Source organism: Cibotium barometz, chromosome 29 (assembly GCF_041138505.1).
Source record: "Cibotium barometz isolate CiBa-2024 chromosome 29, ASM4113850v1, whole genome shotgun sequence".
NCBI classification, from domain to species: domain Eukaryota; kingdom Viridiplantae; phylum Streptophyta; class Polypodiopsida; order Cyatheales; family Cibotiaceae; genus Cibotium; species Cibotium barometz.
The window spans coordinates 5,536,079-5,562,177 of record NC_141074.1 but is presented as its reverse complement, the minus strand read 5'-3'; the positions used below and the strand labels follow the sequence as shown (position 1 = coordinate 5,562,177).

At 39.8% G+C, this 26,099-nt stretch overlaps 1 protein-coding gene and 1 non-coding gene across 2 annotated transcripts in view; both read right to left on the bottom strand.

The window, feature by feature from the left end:
- Nucleotides 1–13,108: 13,108 nt before the first annotated feature.
- TRNAC-GCA (transfer RNA cysteine (anticodon GCA)) lies at nt 13,109–13,180 on the bottom strand. The gene has a single exon. It is a non-coding gene; the product is annotated as a tRNA-Cys (tRNA).
- An 8,986-nt stretch (nt 13,181–22,166) lies between these two features.
- The window catches only part of LOC147621769 (BAG family molecular chaperone regulator 4-like), a 34,073-nt gene continuing 30,140 nt past the window's right edge, over nt 22,167–26,099 (bottom strand). The window contains exon 4 of the mRNA XM_086822779.1: nt 22,167–22,666. Coding sequence (XP_086678905.1) covers nt 22,499–22,666 — 168 coding nt within the window. The 3' untranslated portion in view covers nt 22,167–22,498. The remainder of the gene's footprint in view (nt 22,667–26,099) is intronic.

Genomic DNA, 26,099 nt, shown 5'->3' with positions numbered 1-26,099 from the left:
AGCAGGCGATGCTACATGGGAGTGAATGGAGAAGACAACACCCACCATTGAGGCCGTAGAGTCTCGATGAAGACGGGTTATGCCTACAACTTTGAGAAGGCATGAAAAACACTTGGTTTTTCATGGCTCTATGAAAAACCCCCCATTTTTTTGGTTTTTCATATTTGATCATCTACTTCCTTTTCTAGTTGTTGATGGTTCAAAGATTTTGTACAGGAGGTTTACAAGGTCTTTAGAATAAGTTCTGTATGTTCCTCCTTGTTGTGATGTGAAAAACCTTGAAGTTTTTCGTGGTCGTGAACAACTCATTGGGTTTTCAATATTTTTTTGATGCTTTCTTTTGGTTTTTTTTAATATCCTGATCATTGTGTTGAGTGTTTGTTCCCAATCATACATGGACTTCTCTTTAGAGGTTGAGGGTAAGTGTCATTGAAGATTATCTAGCTCTCTTAAACACTATAATTTCTCTTCTATCCAATATATTAGGGTGTCCATCAATATTGCAACATGTTCTTATAGTTCCATTGCTTTTTTTAGAATGGATGCTTTATGTATCTGCTACTTTTTCTTTGCCCCCGGAGAAGCCAACATGTTCTTGTGGTTCCATTCCCTTTTTTAGAATCGGTGTATGCTACTTTTTCTTGGAGGCACATCACATGTTTTACTCCAATCTTTAATTTTTCCTTAGTGATTTTATTGCAAGAAGGCTCTTGTGGCTTCTTTCTCCATATTTTTTAAAGTTCTTGTGGCTTCTTGCTAGCACTCTTCTTCTCTTCTGAAACATCTCCCCTTCTTGTTTTGGTTATTGCCATGGGGAATCGTAAAACTACTTTTACCCTATTTTCCTCTTTACTTTGTTATCGCTGCGAGAGTTGTTTTTCTCTTGCATATAGTAGCCTTGAGATTTTTGCACGGTTGTTGTTGGCACCCAACATTGCTTATTCTTCTTTGGATTGCACCTCTTAGGTTCGCACTTCATGGTTTTAGCTTATTTTAAGAGTTTAGTTTACCATTTGTAGCCCTTCCTATCAAATGTATGATAACTTCTTGCCTTGGGGTATCCACACCTTTCTTTCCCCTTCATAGTAACCTTGAACTTATAGAAGGTGTTTCTTTATCCATTTCCTTTAAGCGACGCCAATGCTAACTATCATGTATTTGTGGAGTGGAACCTTAGCCCCTCGGGTATTGATCCTACAGTTGGGTGATGAGCTTACCTGATCCTCTTCTATTTGGTTTCCTCTAATCTCATGTTGGATTGTGTTTAGGAGACATGGGTTAGACATTCTTGATGGTGACCTTGTTGAGATCACGAATGAACCTATGGAATATCCCATCTTTCTTCTTCACCACAAAAGTATGGGTGTCAGGCTAAAATCTGAGAGGTATTTTGGTTCAGTGTACATATGGTGCGTGTGGTGTGTGAATAAAATTTGCCCTGAATGCCCTGGCAAGTGTACAGGCTGGGTGGTTTTGTTGAAAGCTGGATTATGCACGTGTTACTTCCGGAGAAAATGCTGGTGATCTGGGAATTTTATGGCAATAATGTGGTGTGCCGGTGGTTGCTGAAAGCAGAGCATCGAGACTGAGAATTGACGGATTCAGTATGATAATGATGTTGATGACGAGGATGTAGGCAACTCTCGCATTTATTGGAAGATTCGGTGCGGTGTGATGATCTGAATGTAAGGAGAAGAGGGGGCCCTTGTAGCATTGTATGGTTGGGAGGCTTTTAAATGAAAAATAAAAAATATATGTCAGATGGCCAATTTGTAAAAAACACGTGGAATAGCAAGAAGGCTGCCAGCTTGTATTCCAGAAGCTTGTGGAGAGCTGGTGAAAGTGTCGAAGGCGTAAATGAAGGAGGCGACCATCCTGACAAGGGAGGGAGCCTCGTCATTCTCTGCAGAGCGCTGACTGGGGGCAGCAGACAGAGAAGGCCGTCGCCGTGTTGTTGGGGGGCTTCTTGAAGAGCGTGTGGCTGTGGAGCGCAGCTGCAAAACAGAAAGAAGACGACTGGAGTTACAGATGCGGGGGCCTCTCAGGTGTATCTGCAGCGTGGCTGTGAAGTGATGCGCAGCTGTTGCAGCGAAGAAGAAGGCGCAGCAGGCAGGTGGCCGTCGTGCAGAGAAGCTGGAGACCTCCCGTGTAAGAAGCCGACTGTGGAAGATGAGCGTGGAGAGCTTTGGGTATGCGCAGCTGAGGAACCTTGGGCGTGGGCCGGCGTGGCAGGTGAGCTGCAGCTGAGGCAGGCGGGCTGACCACGTAAGCGGAGAAGCAAGGTTGGTGCGCAGAGAGGGCTGGCGGACAACGTGTGTGGAGCCTCCCCTTGTTTAGTGCAAACAACGCAGAGAGTAGGTAAAGCTGCGCCAGCTCCAAAAGATAGCAAGGTGGTCGGCCGCTATGAAGGAGAGCTGGAGGCCTCATAGGTGTTGAAGTGTGAGGCGCTGCAGGTTGGAGAGCAGAGGCGACAACTGGCTGACAGTTGCAGAGAACGTGAGCGTGGAAGGACACTGCAGTGGGCTGGCGTATGTGAAGAGAACTGGCCACCTTGGTGCGAGGGTAGCCTTGCTGTGGCGTTGAAGACAGAGACAAAGAGAGAGAGCCTGGTGATTTTGCGCAGCAGGTTGAAGCTACGAGAAGAGCTGCAGGCAGGCACCATGGAGGCTGCTTTGGAATGGAAGGCAGCTGCAGGTACACGAGGGGACAGGCAGAGTGGAGGCCTTGTGAGAAAGTGATCGTCTTGTCATGGTGATTGGAGCAGCAGAGAGGGCTGCTATTAGGAAGGGACTGTGATGTGGCTTGGGCTAGATATCTGAGGATGCTGCGGTGAGCAGTGGGTTCGTGGTGAAGAGGTTTTGCAGAGGCTCTGGTGGTTGGTGAAACTGCTGGTCACGACATACAGAGAGTGGGAGCTGCTGAGTGAAGGTTAGCTGGTGTAGGCGCCTTCTGGTGAGAGTAGCTGGTCTTGTGTGGGCGATGATTGCAGGCAGTGCGTGGATGCTGACCTGAGAGGGAGCCTTGGATTTTTGTGTGTGTTGGATGCAGAAGTGGTGCTGATGTGTGGGCTGGAGACAGTGGGGCTCGCCTACGACAATTGACAGGTAGCAGCAGACAGAGAGTAGCCGGGCTACAGAGAAAGTGAAGAAGGGTTGCTGGCGTGGGCGCCCTCTGGAGATTGCAGAGATCGGGAGACAGAGGCTTGGTCGTCAGACGCAAGGGTGTACTCCCTTGGCAGTAAATCCTGGCCGGAGTCCTGGTCTTTGGTGTATTTTGCTGAGTTTGTACATGGTTGATGTTGTATATGTTTTTTGCTGAATGATCATCTGTCCTTCATGGTTCTGAGCTGTCTTACGGTGTGGGTGGGTGGCGAATGTTGAGAGAGTGTTCCAGCCGGTGGCTGGTGGTGCCCCGTTCGTGGTAGTGTTTCCAAGTTTGGGAGGTGGAAGAGCTATAGAGGCAAGGGTTTTCTTTCTTTTTTTCACCTCACAATGGGCAAAGCAAATAATGATTGGCCACCCATCCCATATCCAAGAGTTCCTTGACTTGCCTTGCTATTTCATCTTTTTCCACCTTAGAGAGCCTATATGGAGGCTTATTGACTGCCTTTACGTTTGGTTCAAGCAGCTCAATACAATGATCAACATCTCCCTTTGGTGGTAGGCTTTTAGGCATTTGAAAACGCTTTTTTATACTCTTCTAAAGGTTTAGCAATGCCCTCATCATGCATTACTTTCTCATTCCCATCAAACAAAATCTGCTTTCATGAGCTCCTTATTGATTTTTATGCCACCATTGATCAATGTCAACTTGGAGAAGCAAGATCCACTCAATGTGACACACCCTTCTTCATACATAAAGCTCATGAAACATTGCTGCAAATTTATGTTAAAAGTACCAAATGTGGACAACCAATTGCAACCCATGATAATGTCAAATTAGCCCCGTGTCCAACACTAGTAGATCAACTTTGCATGTGTATTTATTTGAGAACATGACATTCACCTTATTGCAAACCATTGTACAACCCTCCTTTATTCCATCTGCCATTTAAACCATATGCAAAGAAGACAATGCAATAGATACAACTTGAGGTTGTTCAATGATTTCTGGTTCCAGAAAACAATGTGTGCTACCACTATCCCCCACTAACACATGCCACCCTTCTATTTATTATGGTCTCAAGTTATTTGTACCCTTGTAACCAGCATATCCATCATTAGAGAGTGAACACAAGGTGAGTCTCAGGGTATTTGTACCCTTGCCAGCATATCCATCATTAGAAAGTGAACACAAGGTAGCATTACATTTTGATGAATCCATAGCACATAAAGTAGTGGTGGGTAATCCATCATCATGACTCTCATTATGAGCTCCAACACCTGGGATAAAAATTAAATTCTCTACTAGGATCATAATCATGATTTTCATCATCATGCTCATTGCAATCCATAAAATTTTATGCATCATCCATCATCTTGTTCCATGAGAATCATACTCAAGGATAACTTCTTTGCTTTGCATAATTTTTAGTGACCTTGCTCCACTTCTCTCCACACTTGAAACATAAGCCTTTGCTCTTAAGATCATTTTTATACAATCTTACTTGATCACATTACTCTTTATCAATCACTTGAAGGCTTCCCATCTCCACTTGGTCACTTAGAAGAGACATTTCCAAATATCAAATTTGACTTTGTATCTCACCCATAAACTATAGGGTATCTTGGAATAGAAGGTTCCATCGTAGAACTATTTGGAGCCTTCACATAAGAGCTAGGAGTTGAATCACCCTTTTAAGGACCTTTGTATTCCGGATTGTGAGTATATTTCTCCTCATATATATCGGCCAACATCATAACTTCTTTATTGTGAGAGAGAGAGTTCTTTGAGCATTTACATCCACACCAATGCTAGACTTCAAACCATGTACTTGATCATTTGGTACTTTTCACTCACCCCTTTTACATGTAAAGAAAGCTTTATAAACTGGTGTATGAGTACTCCTTTACACTCAACCCTCTTTGTTTTTCCAAATTATTCCAAGCACCAATAACCTTGTTGTTGTGTAATTCTGATATAAATGTATCCCTTGTTTCATCTTTAAAAACTGTCCATGTAGTGACCTCAACCATGAGAAAAAATGTGCCTCCACCACCAACAAGTGTGAGCATATCCTTCAAGGTGAAGAGTTACAAAATAGACCTTTGCCCTTTCACTCTATGGATTAACCTAAAAGGACATTTCCATCTTGTTGATCCATTATTCAAACTCTTCATTTTGGAAGTGCTTTCTCCTTTGAACTTCGTGACAACCACTTTGTCCATTACTCCTTTAAATTCATCCCTTTCTTCATCATTGTTATCCCCATGCATCCTTCTATAAGACCTTCTACTATTCCAAGAGCCATCCATACATATGAAATCAAAAGAAACATGTTTGCCTGTCTTGATTATCCAATACAAAGTCCCTTGATAAGCATCTTCTCCCCCAAACCTTGATGATGGAGGCGGTGGATTATCTTGATTACTCAAAGACGAAGACCCTTAATAACCATCTCCTCCCCTAAATCTTTATGATGATGGTGGATCTGACTCCTTGTTGTTAGCATGACCAAACCCATTTATGATGATGGTGGATCTGACTCCTTGTTGTTAGCATGACCAAACCCATTTGTATTGGCAAAAGACACACCCCCAGTTTGTCTTTCTTGAGATGTCATCCCAAAAGATGTATTTGCACCTTGATACATACCCTCACCTTCGAGTTCATTCCTAAGGGATGATATTTCTTTCCTCATTTCACTTTGCACCCCTTTCATCATGCTTTCTAGTATAGACCGCATGATCATCACCATGGAGTCCATGCTCATAGAAGGATTCATCCTAGCCATACCCACATGAGCATCCAAATTGTCATATTATCATCATGCATTTGTTTCATTTGGGTATCCTTCCTCAACAAATGCTTCTTCATTGTCATGTGCTACATTGACTTGATCCACATTGGCATCTCGCATGGCTGAAAACTGATTTCAAATGGTTGAATCCTCAAATGATATCCAATTTTGGATTTCTTTAGTTATATATAAATCTTGTGATGTCTACTATCCAAGTATGTAGTCACCTTTGCTCTGGTCAAAGTTGTAGTACTGCAAAAAGTTAAACAGTAGAAAATTGCCCTTTTGGCCCCCGAAACAATATCCGATTTGGTAGTTCTTTGGCTCTATATGATGGTCTAAGAGCATACTATCCAACTATGAAGTCAATTTTGGTTCAATCAAAGTGGATCAAAACTATTAAAAATAGGGTAGGTCGGTACAAAATGTGACCTAGCCAGTCACCCGGGTGTCTGAATGGAGAGGTTAAGGGCTGGAATTAGAGCTTAAGGGATGGGAAATCCAACCCTATATCCAATTCTTCTTCAATCCAAAACCTCTTCTACTGAATTAGGGTTTTGTCTTCTCTTGTAAAAAAACTATCAAGATTACCAAAACCCTAAAACCATGCATCTGAAGCATCCCTTTGTCTGTGGCAATGATCCATTGCTCAACAATGCATCAACCAATGTCCATAAAGTGTTTCTAAGAAAATTTTAGACAAGTTTTGGCATGACCTTTGGGCATCAAAATCTCAATGAAACGAACTATGATATTCCAAGTAAATTTTAGACAAATTCTGGCATGACCTTTGGGCATCAAAATCTCAGTGAAACAAACTATGATATTCCATTGCCTTACATTATCATTGCTAATTTGATACCCATAATACCAACCAATGTTCATCGATGAAGCACACTACTTGACCGATCTCTCAGCCAAGTCTTCTCACCCCCTTACCAAGGTTTAGAATCATGGCAAGGGTTGGGACCATGTCTTCACATCCAATGTACCTATTCTCTTTTTGCCACCACTTTACCAAGGCACTCACGGCATGAAAGGTTCAATCCATGCTCCCCTTTGGCCTCTTCTCACCAATGCAAAAGGTACCCTCACAACATATCTAGCTTAGATGAATGCTAGAATGAGGTGAGACATAAGCCACTTACAATCCTGGCACTTATAGTTATATGTGCCAATTCATTTCATTCCAATACATGGATTAGTTCAACGGCTTGATAATCAACTTGCTTGAGCATCCCTTCCAAAGCTCTTCAACAATTGCTTCAATCTCCATTCATGATTGTATACATATGAAATATACATAACTCTTGGAGGTAATTCATGTAATTATTGATGGTGAAATGCTTCAAGATATCATGAAAAAGATCAAGAAAATGCCAAATTAGTGAAAAGACTCATTGGATGGTAAAATTTTTGCATAATGAGGCTTTAAAGCCATTTCTTGGCATGATTCAAAAAGAGTAATGACACCATTAACATGTGATTAGGATCATTTGGCTGAAATAGCATCATTCAATCATGCATTTATGAAAGAGAGATTTTAATCAAGATCAAGAATGCTCTTATGATTTCCCCATATCCTAAACTTGAAGAGAAAGATAAGGGAAGGCTTTCTTTTACTTTTAGATGCCAATTGATGCAATCTTACAAGATTTTGTTGGAGATTAATATGGGAATGGTGAAGTTAACCCTAGTCTCAACCATTTTATCTCATGAACCAAGGTTTCAAGAAAAGATTGCAAGAAATGCATCATTCATCACATGTAAGAACAATGGAGCATGGAAGAGGCAAGAAGCACTAAGCTTTGATGGAAATGGCACCATCCATGGGAGATTGAGGGTGGTTGAATTGTGATTGTTGTAGGCTAATGTGAAACCAGTACTACCAAGTTGATTTTGCTTCTTCTTCTCGTGCCATTTTGTGCTCCTTGTCCATTCTACATGGCATAGCAAGGCCCCCATTTCCTAGCAAGGCTAGTAATACTCTTCCAAGAAGCTTCAAAACCCTAGAACTCACAAGCACAAGCAACAGCTACCATGCCTAATTTCCACTTTTTTGAGCTCACTTTCACATCCAAATGGTCAAAATAGAAAAATTGATTCATGTTGGAATCAAAAAGCAAGGAGAGGATTCTATGTTTACAAATGAGTAGCTTCTAATAGAAGGCCCCACATCAGAGCATATAGCTACACTTACACAAAGGATCATGAAGGGACAATGTTAGACTTTGTTGATCAACTTCTTCTTGATGATCCAGACACAGTAGGTGTTTGAAAAGCACAAAGTTAGTTCTCATTTTATTGGTAGAATAGTTTTTTCCATTGTGATGATATATAAGTAAATGCTCTACAAATATCATTAGTTAGATTTCTATGTATGTTACTTATAATCTTGACTTAGTAAAAGAACTTCTAATTCATTTTGTCAAATTCAAAGACACTATTGTTGAGCTAATCGATTTGTCCATAGTGACAAAGTGACTACATCATAATTTTTTCATTGATATAAAGTGAAGCGTATGCGATGTTATCAATTAGACCATATGTTTGTGATTTTTGGACCCCAAACAAAGATTTGGACACTTGTTCTCTAGTTGATCATTTGGATATGTTAATAAGGCCACATAAAGTTTATAGTCATACATAAGATTTGGACAATTGGCCAAATCCATAACACCCACATTAACACCCATAACATGGATTTGAATGAGTGACCAAATCTAGAAATTCACGTCCACCTATAAGATTTGACCCAGTAGCATTACCCACCCTTAACATAGATTTGGACAAGTAATCAAATCTAGCCAATAGCACCCATGCATAAGATGTCTACTGTCATCCTAGTGAGATTTGGACAACTGACCAAATCCAACATTCAAATCTATCCAAATATGTGGATAACTAACTATATGACCAAATTTAATTTTATGTACTGAAAGATATATCGAGTACCTAAGAGTAACGAAAGCATGTTTTTGTGATTTTTTAATTAAGTTCTGTCTTTCTTTTTTTTCCTATGACACCTATGCACAAGAAATCATCTAGTGAGAGTTGGATTAAATCCAACATTTGAAACCATCCACAATATGTGGACAACTGACCATATTGCCAAAATTAATTTTATGTAGTAGTGAAAACATATCCAATATTTGAGAGAAGTTCTATGTGTGTGATTTTTTAATTGAGTTTTGGTCGATTGACAAAATGTCTTTCATTTTTTTTCTTGAAAAATTATATCACAGACGTCTTAATGAAGATAATGATAACATAGGATTGGATACAAGGGATGTGACAAGACAAATGCTTGTAATACTAGATTTGAATGGATTATTGTTAGAACATTACTTCACAAAGTCAAAATAAGCATACAAGCCTACGTTATGGGATAAACAATGGATTATACTTTGTCCAAGCTGCATAGAGTTTTTAGCCAATCTATTCATAAAGTTCCATGTCGGGATATGGTCCACACCTTTGCATAGAAATGTCATGCATATGGTGGAACTTTAGAATTACATATAGTAGGGAGACAATTACCATTTTTTATTGTGTGGGGATAGGGGGAGTATTATGTGTATGATCGTGAGAAGATATTTAGACCAAAAAATATGGGTGTGGAGGCCATGTTCAAACCACTCAAAAAGGTTTGGCACCAATGTAATGCACAATGCTATGTAACAAGAACAGTTCTCATTGATGATAGTCCATACAAAGGATGTGCAAGTCCACCAGAGACTTGCATTTTTTCACCTAAATTTAAAATTGATTCATATGACAACATATTGGAAGACTTATATGGATACATGTGCCATTTAGATATGATATATGTACAATGATTTCTTTTAATAGATATGGGCAGTTGGTGCCAGTCAAACAAAGACATACCTTTTATGAATACTTTTTACGCGTGATTATAGAGTGGGAGGAGCTGTACAAGGATGAATCTAAAAGGACATGCAGCCTCAGCATGTGGTAAAATGACGTAATTAGTTAATTCTTAGGTGGTATTAAACATGCAATATATGTGATTCTAAAGTTACATTTTCAAGAACAATACTCTCCCCGCTATCAACTCTAAGTACTGCACAATTAAAGATATGGAAAAAAATACCACCACCACTACCAAAAGTAAATCAAATGATTGTAATGCACTACTGAGAATAGCTAGGTTATAAGAAAAGATTCATCATAGGAGCTACAACTAAGGGTTTCATATCACGACTCCAAGCATATCACAAGGGCAAACACCAATTGGGTTCTTTTATATTGCTTAGCCTAGTGCAAACACTAATGATCATGAATTTTGGTTGTTTTTAGTGGTAAGAATATTTTATTTTTCTCCTCTTTGCGTTTATGGTAGCAATGGCGACCATTTATAACCACCTCATTAGTCAATTTAAAATGATGAATTTTTTTATATTAACGAGGTTGTCTTCATGGTTAAGAGCTCGATGATTATGGGTGTTAGTCAAGGGCTATTCATCCAATCAAGTTTTCCTCTTGGTCGAGCTTTGTTGTTGCACTACTGTGGATCTAAATTTCTTCATGATGATGACTGGAATTTGTTGTATTCCATGCACCCCAGATCAAGGAGGTACTTCATTCTTGAGGATCCAATAGTTGATATCAAAGAGGATCAAGTATATATCATGGGTGATGTTCGAGATGGAAATGTGGTGGGACAACATAAATAGTTGTAGGTGTTTGGTGAGAAAGGGAATGTGAGACATCTTTCTTCTCTATCTTTGCCACCTTGGCATAAAAAAACTCACACGTGACAATCAATAACCTTGAATATGGATATGTTTATGGTGAATCTATATATGACCTTAAGACGGGAGATGAACTCTTTGTCGACTATGAGTTTTGATTTGCAATGTGTTATCCATATTAAGTTTCCATGATTTGTCATTATGTTTCATTCAATCTGTTTTGTAAAATGAGCAAGTCTGGCTCTTTATAGTCATGGTAGTTGTAAGTGTCATTGTTGAGGCCTTCTTTAATTATCGGTCTATCTACAACTATATTCTGCTTGGATTCGCAAACATTATTTTTTCTATCTCCTTTAATATCTTTGGCTTACTTATAAACAAATATGATAATTGATGCCATATTGGTAGTTATATAAATGGACATAAGAATGTCATGAAGTTGACACACTCAATGATGATAAAAGTAATGTTCATGGATGTGATGTTGAGTTTATATGGAAGTGAAGATATTTGTGAACTTTGAGTTTGGAGTTGGACATATTATTCTTATAAAGGGTTTGTCATTAATTAATAACTTTGAATTGATCAAAAGTTATTATCTATATTTTTTGATGTATGGTTGAGACAACATGATAAGTGTGATCACAAAATTTGTGGTATATAATATTGATGTGGAAATCTTTGCTCACCTCAAGTGTAATGCTTCCTAACACAAATACCATGCAATGTGTCATGGCAATACTTCTTTGTATTTGAAAGACCACATCTATGAATAAAGGAAGATATGCTAAAACTTTTGGAGAGATGTGACATGGGACTTGGGAGTGAAAAATCAAAGGGAGGAAAGAGGAACAATAAAAACTAAAGGGAGCAAAGAGGAAGAAAATAAAGGGGGGAAATAAATTGAGGAAAGAAAAAAGAGCAAAAAGAGCAAAGGGGAAGAAGAAAATTGAAGAAGGAAAGGGAAAGGAGAAGGTAGAAGAGGAAAGCAAATGAGAAGGAAGACAAAGATATAAGGGAGGGAGAAGAGCAAATGGGTTGGACCTATGAAGTAAGTAAAAAGAAGGAAAGAGCCATGTTATGCAAGTTTGAAAATGAGCAAAATTGGGCTGCAAGGGCGTTATAGAATGGGAAAAATAAGGTGTTAGCAATTGGCACCAATTTACTTTAGTTTTAACCTAGAAAAATATTGAGCACCTTTTTTAAAAAAACAAGAGGTTTTAATGCATTTCAAAAAAGTTCTAGATTAGAAACATTTTTCATGTTTCTAACCCACAAAATGTTTCTAGATTAGAAACATTTTGCATGTTTCTAACCCACAAAAGTCATTTTTTTGGTTCTATGGGAGGTAGGCAAGTGCACCACAGGTATGCTAATACGTGCACGCACACACACACACACACACACACACAGAATGCTAGTTGACACCTCGTGAAGAATTATCGCCTTCTTTCCTCATAGCTAGGTGGCATATGAAGGTATCAACTAAATTTAGAACCAATACTAAAATTTGAAGGCTACATTGGGGTTCAACGCCCAGTTCAACCTTCAAAAGAACCCCACATTTGAAAATTAGATTTCATGAAGGTTGAACTCCACATTTGGAAATTAGATTTCAAAATAAGGATGTCAAGACGACCTTGAGTAAATTTTGTTGAGAAATGTCTTATAAGCATTATATTCTTTTTTAACAAAATTTAACATGTGGCTATAAAAAGGCATTAGCCCTAGGCTTTTGGGGGTGTCCTTATTTCTTTTCTCTAAATGATACTCAGTTGAATAGGATCACTATCATTTGATAATTTTAACCACACACGATCACCAAGGATGGTTTTTGGGCATATAAAAATATCATGTACATTTATTATATTTGATGCCAGTGGAATATAAACTATAATGCCAGTGGACTACAAGGTTTGTGTGTGTGTGTGTGTGTGTGTGTGTGTGTGTGTGTGTGTGTGTGTGTGTGAGAGAGAGAGAGAGAGAGAGAGAGAGAGAGACTAATGTGTCTAAAAAGGGCCAAATGTGATCTATGTAACCAAGATACAAGGTGTTTGTGTGTGTGTGTGTGTGTGAGAGACTAATGTGTCTACAAAAGAGATTGTGTGTGTGTGTGTGTGTGTGAGAGAGAGAGAGAGAGAGAGAGAGAGACTAATGTGTCTACAAAAGGCCAAATGTGTGTGTGTGTGTGTGTGAGAGAGAGAGAGAGAGAGAGAGAGAGAGAGACTAATGTGTCTACAAAAGGCCAAATGTGATCTATGTAACCAAGATACAAAGTGTGTGTGTGTGCGTGTGTGTGTGTGTGTGTGTGTGTGTGTGTGAGAGAGAGAGAGAGAGAGAGAGACTAATGTGTCTAAAAAAGGCCAAATGTGATGAGGCCAAATATAGTTGCACAGCCACATGGAATGGAGCAAGTGCGAGAGGTGGCCAATGCCTGTTTTTTTCCAAAAATTCGATAAAACTTGGAATTCATAAAGTATGAATACTACATGCAAGGGCGCAACCGGGATCGAACCGGTGACCTATCGGACTGCAGCCGATTGCTCTACCACTGAGCCATACACCCCTGGCTGTTGAATATCTTCTCTATTAAAAATAGAAAACAATATTTAAGAGACAACCTTAAAAGAAACATGGCCCTGGTACACTGACTGTCAACCCCACTTCAAGAATGCCCTCTGTATGTGAGCGTAGAGTGCACGCATAACTGCATCCAGGTTTAAATCAAAATACCTTATACACCAATTATGTCATTATATGGGTAAGTGGCTAATTAGCATGAGATCATTGGTAAAATCCATTCTTTCTAACCAAAATTAGTAGGGATATCTTTATCCATACAAGGGACTATGCCAAGCCATATAGCCTGGCCCAGCCTCTGTGTGTGTTACCTTTCTCCTTACTGTTGCTTTCACACATGCATGCATAGAATAAGTGGTTTTGTATTCAAAACCATTAATTTAATTAAGAACTGATATTGATTAATATGGTGTGCAAGGATTGTGAGGTTTTTCTATTTGCCTTGCTCCTAAGAGGCTTCTTCTATCTCTTAATTAATTACAACGAGTGTGGTTATAGGACATAAATGTGTCTCTGGACAAATTTATGTCCTCATTACTTACCAAATTTATGGAATTCTTTGGAACACATGGATAGTGAAAATCAAAGGTTTCCTAGAAAATTTGAGATTTTTTAAGATCGTGTTGGTTACCTCTAGGCTTTTCAATTCTATAGAATTCATAGTTCAAATTACAGTCGTAATACAATACAGAGCTGTTTGGGCTATATTTTGATCAAAGGCTTTAATTAGCCAATTTCTCGTTGCGCTCTCCAATGTTTTTAAATGTACATTGCTTCACAAACATATATATGGTGTAATGCAATCCATCTTAGGCTCAAAAATCATTTAGAACTCCAAATTTAGATCTTACTAAAAATTCTAAGGTATTTACCTATCACAAAAACATAACTTTGAGGATTTTTAATCAAACAATCATAGACTTGGACCAAATCTTGCACACATATTCTATACAATGTTATGCCTTGCTAGTGCATTTTGCGAGAGCCAATCACATATACGTATATTCTTTTAGACACTTTGTTTTAGATGAAAGTTTACAAATTTTGAACCATAATCATTACTAGAGAATACGAGACTACTTCACAGAATTTTAAACATATCATAAGGCTTTAAGTGGAATATCTAGTTATTTTATATAATAATAAATAGTATTTTTATACGTTTCTCACTAGATGGTCCAAATATAAGTAAGAGTTCATGTACATTGTTTTGCGATAAATGCAGTTTTAAAAGTTGGGACCATCACCTTGTTTTCTAACTAAAATCAAATGTTTTTAGATATGAATTCTTGATCAATTACTTTAGTGGAGACATTGATTTATTAGTACAGCTAAAGTAAATCATCATATAATCTCACACTATTATCTTGTTTTAGGTGTCAAAGACTCAATAACTAAAAAGAGATTCTGAATATACCTCTATTTATGGTGATTTATCAATTATATTTAAGGATATTTTTATTATTCTAATAATTTTCTAAGGTTTACATCTTCATGAAGGAATGCCTTAGAAGTGAAATGCTACAATATTGATCCCATGAATTCATAAGATGTAATTTTTTTAGCAAACCACTGAAAAGATAAATTTATGTCCTGTTAAGCAAACCACTGAAAAGATAAATTTATGTCCTGTTAAGCTACCAAACTAGTGTTAATGATCGGAGAATTTGCCTTGGTCCTGATAACTCGTCTCAAAATTCTTATAAGGGCACTTCTAATAGCATTCTTATTTTCGCAAGATTAAATAATTTAACTATAGTCTTACGTCACTCTCTTAAGTTGTCTATATTCCTACATAAATAATAGTGAGAGTGAAAGGTCAAACTGTTAGCGGCTGGTGAATGTGAACTAATTAATAAAATTATGTATAATTTTTAAGCATGATACCCGTGGTTTCACAAAACTATTTATGTTATAGCTCAATAAGCATGTTAACATACTTTGTGCATCTCACTAGAACTGCACATTTTAAATATACACGAGAGACCATAGACATACCTGCTGAAGCATTCTAGTTTTTTCTAGTTTCTAATGAAGAAGAAAAAACTATCATAAAAGCTCAAATGATGTGGATGTAGTCTATGCAAAGGTCTTGGTGACACCCATAAAGGCAATGCATGAGGTAGCTATACGGTAAGGTGGTTGATCACTTGAACTTTGCATGGGGGTAGCTACGATAGGTGGTTGATCCCTTTAACTTTGCATGGGGATTACTTATCTTTTGTGAGATGACACTAGAACATATCAAAAAAACTTATCTTGAGCTCCATGTCAAATAGGGAAAGTTGGACTTTGTGTACATACTTGTTTAAGACTAGAGGTTGGACTATGTTTATATTTAGCTTACCTAGTGTGAAACTCATCACTTATATATAAGTCATATTAACACTAAGCAATATACATTCATTCCCTTGACACTCAGCAATACACATTCATTACCTTGACACTCAGTAATAATTAAGAGTGGAATCCACTCTAAAAACAAAAGCATTAGGTTCCATTATATGTGGATGAGACTGGAATAGTTCATTATTGCTCATGCATTTTATATAATTTTTCAAGCATTTTTTAAAATGGTAGCTTAAAAGTATACAAAAATCATTAAGAAAAAGCTCAAAAACTCTAAAAGCTAGGTCTAAACCACATCTCGAGTTGGGAGTCCATGACAAAAAAAAAAAGACGTGAGTCAACATAGGTGAGCCAGAAGATATGAGCCATGAGCCACTGTTGGAGACGTGAGCCATGACACCCTGTACACATGAGCCATTAATATGGACACTTGAGTACACAAAAGTGAGTCAATCAAATGTGAGTGTAAAGGTAGGTGTATCTAATATTACACCAACTAGTTATTACTGCCTTAAAGACTAAGGACATACTTACGTTTAGAAATTTTCCTATTATGCAGTATGTACCAGCTAGACATTCCAAGAAAAATTATTATTCTTTGTAATTATTAGGACATTAACGTACAATTATTGTCCAACAATTGTATACGTGAGCCTAGTTCATATATTTTCTTCAAAAGTATGAGCCTTCAGACATGAACGTGCATATGTGAGTTTGGAGACATGAGCCTATAGACACGAACCTACATATGCAAGCTTGGCCACATGAGTCTAGAGGGTGAGTCTAGAGATTGGACACATGAGTGTAGAGGCATAAACCTAGAGACATGAGCCTAGGGAGAAAAAGGCCAAAAAAAAAATCAAACTAAAAAAGAAAGTTTATTTTTTTATAGCCAGTTTTAGACCAGCCCCTTCAGGAGCACTAGAGAAACCTTTGATGCATACTCGATCTAGACTAATTGTTAAAAATGATAATATAACCGATTGTAGTAGCAAATCAAACCATAATATAATCGATTGTAGCAACACATAAAACCATAGTTCCTCAAACCCACCAAGCCTTCGCTCCCAACAAAAATGTACAACACCTAGTAGAGTGCTCCCCTTAGCCCTATTAAAGAAGGCACCTCAACAAACAAGGAGATTTGAGAAGAAATGTACCAACTAAACACAAACATGAACAGAGAAATAATGTAACACCTATAAATAGGAGATGCACCTCCAAGCCCTAGATTCACTAGCTAGCTTTGTAAATAGTGCCATAAAATTCATGGTGGAAATAAACTAAACCACCCTATTCTGGGATAAAGCTCCAATGAAAGAGCAAGAGAAAGAATATTAAGGTTCAAACCATGCCGGCAGGCGGATGCCATAATGTTTTAAACATTTGGTGTCGACCTTGATTTGGCTTTATCCCAAGCTCACCATGGCTAACAAGCCGCCCATAACGATAATTAATGACAAGTGATACATGTCTCTTTTACTCTGGGAAAGTGTTCCACAAAACACCACAGACAACATAAGCAAGAGTCCCACCTTCTCAAAGGAGCCCTCTATAAAAGCTTCTTCACCAGTGGGACCAAGTTTTATTTCTTCTCTATTTGGGCGAGGAACATGGAATACATGGAAGGATATAGAGCTAATGTAAGAGACTACCTCAAATCAAAGGGATCTACAACTTGGGCATTCCAATATATTCTTACACTACAACCTCAAAGCCAAGCTAATAAACCATTAAGGGCATATATCTTTTGCTATACCATTAGAGACATTTTTTCCACTAAACACCCAATAGTAATCATAGAAAGTTCAAGCAGGAGTTCCACCTTCTCAAGGAGTCCACTATAGAAGCTTCTTCCAACACGAATGTAAGTTCTAGTGCTTCTCTATTCAAATGGGGAATAAGAAACATGGGGAAGGATATACTTACCTTGACTACCTCAAACTAAAGGGATCCACAAGGGCATTCACATAATGTATCCCTAGCCACCCATCACCCGCGCTGCATGGTAAAGCTAAGTCGACATAGGGATGAGTGCCATAGGAAGCCAAACATCCCAACGAATGACATCCCAAACCCCAAAACTTTTTTTTTGTGCAATAACTCCCTCATGTTCTACCACCACATGAATACGCAGAAGACATGCTTAAGATGGCATTTAAAATGGGAAGGATTGATGATCCCACCAAAAAGATCTATTCATTCAAGATTTGTTCAAAATTTGCACTAAAAGGCAAAGTAGTCCAATGGTTCAGGTCTCTAAATCCACATGAAAAGGCTAGGTTAGAGGCCTTAAGGTACACATTTATTATGGTATTCTCACCCAATGGGGCCAAATGGAGTCCCGTTGTACAGAGATCTATAACCTCCAAGCAAGAGGAGGAAGAGATATTGTGGGACTACATTACTAGAACCAAGTATCTCCACATGAGATGTAATCCCCACGCGAGAGAATAGATGATCATTGATCAATTTTATGATCGATCTCAAGAGAAAGAGGCTTCATAACCATCTTTATACACAAGTCTAGACACTTCTTCATAAGTGTTTCCCACGAGGCAAAAGACTCAGTAGACAATCTCCAAGACAAGAATGTAGAAGTTATCCACCCAAACTAAGAGAGATAGGTGACGTATCATCTAAAAGCCCCAATGTCCAAGGGTGACCAACTATAACTAGATTTCTTGTCATAAGAACATGATCTTAGATGAGTTGGCATATAATCTGAATCAAATTTGCTCTAGCAGTGAGCCCCAAGGGTAACCTCTCAATGCCAAACCCCGCCAGTTTTTCAAGAAAGACACCCATATTCATTTCCACAAAGAGATATGGTTTAGTGCGCAGTTTGAAAAACCATAAAAGCACAAAGTGTTTGGCTACTAAGGCCAATCATCAGAAAGACTCTTCTAGTTCATGGAAGACACCCCTCTCACCTTGTGTTTATAACAATTCATTGCATTCCTACCCTTGTGTAAAACCACAGGCTTCAATCCAACATTGTAGCCTATGAGGCACCTGTGATGATAGACCACTCTAACAAATGACTAAGAGTGTGGGTCCCCAGTGTATGTATAGTGGAAGTAGTTCATCACTTGAGGGGGAGTGTTGAAATAGCAACAACTAATAGACCACTCTAGAAAATGACTAAGAGTGTAGGTCCCCACCAGTGTATGTATGGTGGAAGTAGTTCATCACTTGAGGGAGAGTGTTGAAATAGCAACTGATGTGGGGAAATGTTTGGATCAAGGAAGAGTTGTATGTGACCCTCAAACATTTGTAGGACTTGCATAAGTCGTAGACTATGGTTCAAGAAAGGATGCCAAATGAGTGCTTCAACAAGTGGTGATCAAATCCAGAAAAGATTAGGGGATGCTTAAGCAAGCTTATGGGCCATGCTATAAAAAGTCACTTTATCTAATGGATCAAACATATGAGCTTTTGAGCTAAACCCCTTGTCATTGTCATTATGTTGCATTTTTGTTATTAGCATTATCATTAGTGTCGATCTCTTTGTAGCTTTCTAGCATTCTAAGATGATGAGTTTAATTAATTTCTACACACCCCAATAGAATCTATATGCAAATCTCAAGTTTGTGGAGCTACACTGGTGTATAACAACATACCACTAGTAATGCCATACCCACCTCTCAGTATTACCACCCCAACTGGTACCTCCTAGAACCACACCGGTATAACAGTACTTGGTGAAATTGCCAATGGAATCGAGAGTCGAGAATAGGACATCTATGAGTCATATGCATAAAGATGATTCATATGGATATCCATAACAACCCAATCATTGAATATGCCTCCTTATGTTTGAGCCTTTGGTGTGCAACAAAGAGCGTGGTGAGACTTCAATACTTGCGCATGCCACCTCTTTAATGTTTCCATAGCAAAAGGGCCCTCACAGTGTCGTTGCATATCCTTATAGAGCTGTCACACTATAAGTATCTTAACTCCATCCGCAAATATAGTGCAAAACCCCAATGTCATTCCATATGGAGGCACATGTTACAAGTGTGAACATGCTTTTAAGGATTGTCCCAACAAAGTGATAATCACCCTAGTGGCAAGAGCATTAACCACTTCAACGACCCTTAACTTATTAAGTGTATAAAGTGGAATTATTTATACAGTCCCCAACTCGAGTGCAAATCCTCAATGTCATTCCATATGGAGGCACATGTTACAAGTGTGGATTCGAACATCCTTTCACTCAAGGATTATCCCAAGAGTGATAATCACCCTAGTGGTAGGCGCACCAACTACTTCGATAAGCCTTAATGTATTAAGCATATAAGAAGGAATTATTCATATAGTCCTTCTCATCAATGCCATCACAAGGATCCATACTAATACGATGGTAGTTGCAAAGGAAACATCCAAGGTAGATAAGAAGCAAAAAGATCAAGCTTCAACCTTGAAGCCAGCCAATAAAAGAGCTTAAGGCACAAGCCTCAAAGGCTACAGTAGTCCATAAAATAGCTAAAGGATTGGAACCAAATGTCCAAAAAAAGAAAACCTCAAAGAGCATGTAAAAACACAATGCACAAATAATTATCAAAGATGATGACATTGTGACCATTGAAAGAGGTTTGGATAATAGCACCTCCCTCCTATCATCTCTCGCAGGAGTTGAGCGATCTCTCTGTCAAACCAGCTCTCCCCAAAGAGAAGAAACACATTAACTATGCAAAACTTTCAAAGTCGTCTTACAAACGCCAAATGCATGTTCGAGCGGGTAAGATGGTAAATGTTAACTATCGCGAGTAGTTAACAACATGAAAATCTAAAACTAAATCAAGAGCATAGGTTATTCTCGCAACTGTCAAAGATGTCGATGACAACTTTCAAGAAGTTGGAAAAGAAGTCGAGATGATTGTTAGCACAGTTCCTTAAGGAATTAAAGATAGCTACGAATCTCGAAGAACACAAGAACAAGGAATCACTAGCTCTTTAAGTTAGATAGGAGAATGTGAAGCTTGACTATGAAGCAAGATATCAAGAAACCTTGCAAGAGGTTTGCAAATCTATAGCAATAAATGATTGGATGTGAAGGCTATATCTTGCATCACACAAGAAGGTAACAAACATATGGGCATCACTTTCAAAACCAAAGAAGATAGAACGGCTATCCTTAGGTTATCAAGACCTTTGGAAAATTTATAGATATCGAAGGAGGTCATGTGTAGACTATAGCAAAGCTAAGAGCACGTTGCAAACTAAGAAATCAAGGCATCTTGAAAGAAAAGCTCCAATGAAATAGGTTGTGTTTCAAAGTCTTTGAGTAATGCACGTGTGGATGAGCATGAAGACACGGTACTTCAATGATAAGTTTTGCTTGAGGTCTTCTTGTCTAGAAAACTTTATGGCCTTATCTATTACTAGTCTTCTATCTCTCATTTAGACATAAGACATTAGCCATCTCCATCTTTCAATTTATGTCTTTCCATGTCCATATGTGCAAAAGAAGCCAATAGTAAGTAACCATAGCAAACATCGGCATACATGCAAAGTGTATGTCCACATTCTTCTAACAAGGAAACGGGTGTGTGAAGCATCACTTCGCTTCTTTTTTTGCACATGTTGATGGCCGAGAAAAGATTCTGAAATTGAAACCGATTTATTAAGAAACCAAGTGACTCAACACTACTTGAGATTGGCCATTAGACCATTATTCGGGACTGCTTGACTTCTTACAAGTTTAGTGGAGGCTGACAAAGCATCTATATTTTTAACAATCCTCCAGTATTTTTATTAATAAATCTTGAATATAAAACCTTTAACATAGGGTTTTAAATTTTTTTATTAAAAAAATTAAAAAGTAAAATTAAGAACAAGATAAAAACCAATTCAAATTTTGATCATTTATAACTGATACTTAGAATTCACTGAGGACAAACAAAAAGTTGCAGTGGCCTTGTAGACGTTCTTCAGACACCTTTTGCTTACGGTCATTCTGTAGATACCTTTACTCCAGTCAGCTATGATTAGAAATAGCTAGCGGTTTTAATCTGAGAGTGTCTGGAAAAAGTATTGCACGATTGCTTGAAATAAAAGGAATATGAAACTACCTGTACAAAGTTTCAGAATCTGTTGATAGGTTTTATAAATTGTCCATGGGCAGCAACTTTCAATTGTAAAAAGAACACAGTTTTACCAACTCTATCAACACATTGAAACGACCAACAATTGTAGGCTAGATTCACATATGAAAACCCTTTGGACTTCAAGGTGCACATCCAATTGAAATCTAATGCCAATTTGCAATTCCAAGTGGAAACATTCTACAGCCATGGAGGTCGGTGCCTACTGTTTCCTGAACAAATACAAAGCACTCACATGGTGCACAAGTCCTGGATTCAAATCTTGCTGTTTGTATGCCACAAAAGTTTAGCATCCATCCCTCAGGTTTTATGCTTAAATTTCTAGCTGGCAGGTTGCCTTCAAGTCTTCTTGCTGTTGTACACCACTGACAAGGGGTGCAAATTTAACAAAATGTATCAAGCTACAGCTGCCTACTTATTCAGAGGCATCAATGCCTCGGACTTTAACATGAACATTGCCTGCTTCATCAAAATAGCCCTCACCTTGCACTGATTTACTTCAATAGCGACAGCTTTTTGTTTTCCTTTTGCTTTTAGAATGATTATACATACGAAAAAAGACGTACAAAAACAACAAAATAAAGTTCGCATGCGGAGGGCTTACGATGTCTTATGAACCAGAATAGAGATAAAAAAAGTTCAGGGGTGTGCTGAAAGTGACATGGGATTCAAACCTGACCCAACATTTACTTGAGTTTCACCCCCCACTGACTGAACTTCAATGAATTGGATTGCTCAGACTGTTATAGGCTAATTTCATAAGAAAGTCCGAGTTTGAGATGCTACAGAAGGGGAAAAATAGCAGCTCGCAAAGCACTTGGATATAATAGAATCATGCTGTTGTCTCAATCAAAATGTTCCCAATTTGTAGTAGCTGATGAGGGAGGTGATGTGGAATTGCTTGTGTCCAGTGTCTCTGATGAAGATTTCACCGCATTGCTACAATAAAGAGGGTCATTATTCTGGGCCTTTAACCGATCCACCACATCAGCAAATCTTTGAACTCGTTGTACCTGCCAAACCCATGAAGTTTTAGTGCTCTCTCTCTCTCTCTCTCTCTCTCTCTCTCTCTCTCTCTCTCATGATTTGTCTCATAGGCCGAGTTCGGTCTTTTGGAAGACGTTAATAAAATCTTTCGTTCTCTCTCTCTCTCTCTCTCTCTCTCTCTCTCTCTCTCTCTTCGCTGTTCGCCCGCCTCTCTCTTCGCTTCTTCGCCCCGCCTCCTGCATCTCTCTCTCTTCACTACTTCCATCTCTGCACCCCTTTCATCTTTCTCTCTCTCCGCTGCCTGCATCTCTGCGCCCCCTGCATCTTTCTCTCTTCGCTACTTCTTCCATCTCTGCACCTCCTGCATCTCTCTCTCTTCGCTACTTCCATCTCTGCGCCCCTTTCATCTTTCTCTCTCTCTCTGCTGCCTGCATCTCTGCGCCCCCTGCATCTTTCTCTCTCTTCGCTACTTCTTCCATCTCTGCGCCCCTTTCCTCTCTCTCTCTCTCTCTCTCTCTCTCTCTCTCTCTCTCCCCGTCTCTCTCTTCTCTCTCTCTCTCTCTCTCCCCGTCTCTCTTCGCTGTTCGCCCGCCCCCCCCTCTCTCTCTCTCTCTCTCTCTCTCTTCGCTGTTCGCCCGCCTCTCTCTTCGCTGTTTGCCCCGCGTCCCTCTCCCCACGCACCCTTCCTCAGGCCCCCAAGGCAGCAACATAAATCTCTCTCTCTCTCTCTCTCTCTCTCTCTCTCTCTCTCTCTCTCTCTCTCGAATCTCTTCTCTCTCTCTCTCTTTCCCCTACATGGCTTGAACCCCCACCCCCCCTCCGTGCTGCTGCTGTTTCGCGCTGGTGTCATGGATTAAATTCCAATCCATTGGCTGTGGGAAGTTCTGCAAAAAGTCATGGCCAAGACCGGAGTTAAAGAGGAGCTCGTGAAGGTGGAGGACAAGCTCGGCACAATTATCAAAGAAAACAAGAAGATGGTCGACTCTTCCGTTACCGCAATCATAAACCGCCTCTCCAAACTCGAGAAGGGATTTGACAAAATCCAAGAGCTCGAAGAGAGAACATCCAAGCAAGAGGCTGAGATTTCAGCCTTAAAGGAGGAACTAGTGGAGGCCAAATTGCATGCTAAAAGTCAAGCGGCTGAAATCTCAGCCCTCAAAAAGGAGTTGGAAGCCACTTCAAAAGGCAAGCTTGAGGATGGAAAATTTCAGCCCTCCTTTATTGAAGAGCTGAATACCATCAAGAAACAAATGAGGATCATTCGAGAGGAGGAGGAGCAACATAAAGAGAAGACATCTTGGGTGGAGGTGATCACAAAGACACAAAAGAAGATGGACGAGGCGGAGAAATGGATCGAGGTCGCCAAGAAAGGGAAAGGTAAAGAATCGCCACCCATCCCTTGAAGAGGAGCAAAGGAGGAAGACCCGGGCCTTACATGTACGAGTGTCCGGTCTAAAAGACCGTGATGATGCGGAAGGGGAAACCAAGGAGCTCTTCTCTATAATGGGCATTGAAGCCACGCACACAAAGGCATGGAGAGTGGGAAAGAAGAGAGAAGGTAGTGGCGAATCTTCTAAGGAGAGAGCACTTATCATTTCGTTTCCCCTCCATGGAAGCGAAGAAGGACTTCTTGAAGAGACGTCCTACACTCAAGAAGACGGGAATATTTCTTGGAGATGACCTCACTCTCTCGCAACTTGCCCACATGAAAGAAGTTATGCCCGAGATAAGGGCAGCCCGAGAGAAAGGGAAAGTGGCCTTCTATAGAGATGGTAGAGTGGTGATTATGGAGAGGCGCTCTTCATGACGGCGCGAGACCTATGGGACTACACTCAAAGTTGCTACTTGGAATTGTAATGGATCTCTACGCCTTGATGTAGGGGCTTTTGAGGATAGTTTCACTGGGAGGGACATCATCTTCTACTGTGAGACGCATCAAGCTCCTAGTCAGTCCATGCCACATGTTAATGGATACCGATGGGAGACAGCTTGTAGACAGGAGACTCGTTCAGAGCATAGAGGACGGGGCTCAGGAGGAGTGGCAGTATTGTTTAGAGAGGAGCTACAGCCACTGACACATATAGTCCGCAGAGATGAGCAGGCTAGGTACATGTGGGTTAGACTGAGGGCAGAGACGGGCAGATATCTCTACATTGCTATATGCTATTTTGCTCCTAGTACATCAGTGTATGCATCACCTAGCGGGCAGTCTCCCTTTTCTATTTTGGATGATGACATTTGGGAGTTCTCCAAGGATGGTGACATCATTCTCCTGGGAAACTTCAATGCCAGGACTGCCCATAACCAGACAGTATTTTATGATACCTCAGAGGAGATGTTGAGGGAGCTTGATGTTAGGGATATAGGCCTATCTAGACTCTCACAGGATGAGGAACATACAGTGTATGGGCGGTATTTGATAGACATGGGGACTGCACATGGATTGGCCATCTTGAATGGCCTACAGAGATTCCCGACATAGGGCGGTTTCACTAGCTTTCCACATCGGCATGGTGCTAGTACAGTGGACTATGTTATGGCTCAGCCTAGTCTCATTCCCTCTTTTCAAGATTTTATGGTAGACACTAGGCCGGTTGGAATAGCAGTGGATCATGCTATCTTGTCCTTCACTCTCACATTTCAGTTCAGCACCGCTCCATTGGGACAGGTCTCCACACACACTCGTTATACCTTTACGAGGGAGACTGACACCGTGTACACGGATGAGATATACAGACGCTTATGTGCTGAGGAGCCGGGACGGCCATTAGATGAGCTCACTCAGATATTGATAGAGATGCTTCATGCTGCAGCATCAGAGGCATATCCCCATAGTCAGCCTACACGGAGACGATCAGGGAACATGCCCCAGAACAACCGGTATGATGAGGAGTGCAGAGAGATGAGGATCAGATTACAGAGAGAGGTGCTCATGGGTGTTACCACTCACAGACAGTCACGGATTACCTTCCGGCACCTAGTGCGACGGAAGAAGAGGGCTTATCTTGCTCAGTTAGAGAGGGATTTGTATCAGTTATTTATGAGTCAGGACTCAGGCGAGGCATGGAGACTATCCCATGAGCATTCACCATCACCAGCCATTACCTCCACAGAGATTTGGGGTGAGTATGCAGCATCCCTGTACACAGCACCAGGACAGCCGCCCCTGCCAGACCCATCGGAGCCATGCCCAGAGACGTGTGCTTTCTTTACTGCTGAGATGGTAAGGAAAGCTATTGAGACAGGATGAGGATTGGGAGAGCATATGATCATGATGGTTTGGTAGCAGAGCACTTTATTCATGCCAGAGATATGCTTGCAGAGCTTATTGCTATGATATTTAACCGAGCCATGTGTGAGGGTTTTCTTGAGACTTGGAATATGTCCACGATTGTGCCTATCTTCAAGTCAAGGGATCCCATGCTTCCTGGGAATTATCGTACCATCATGATTGGTCAC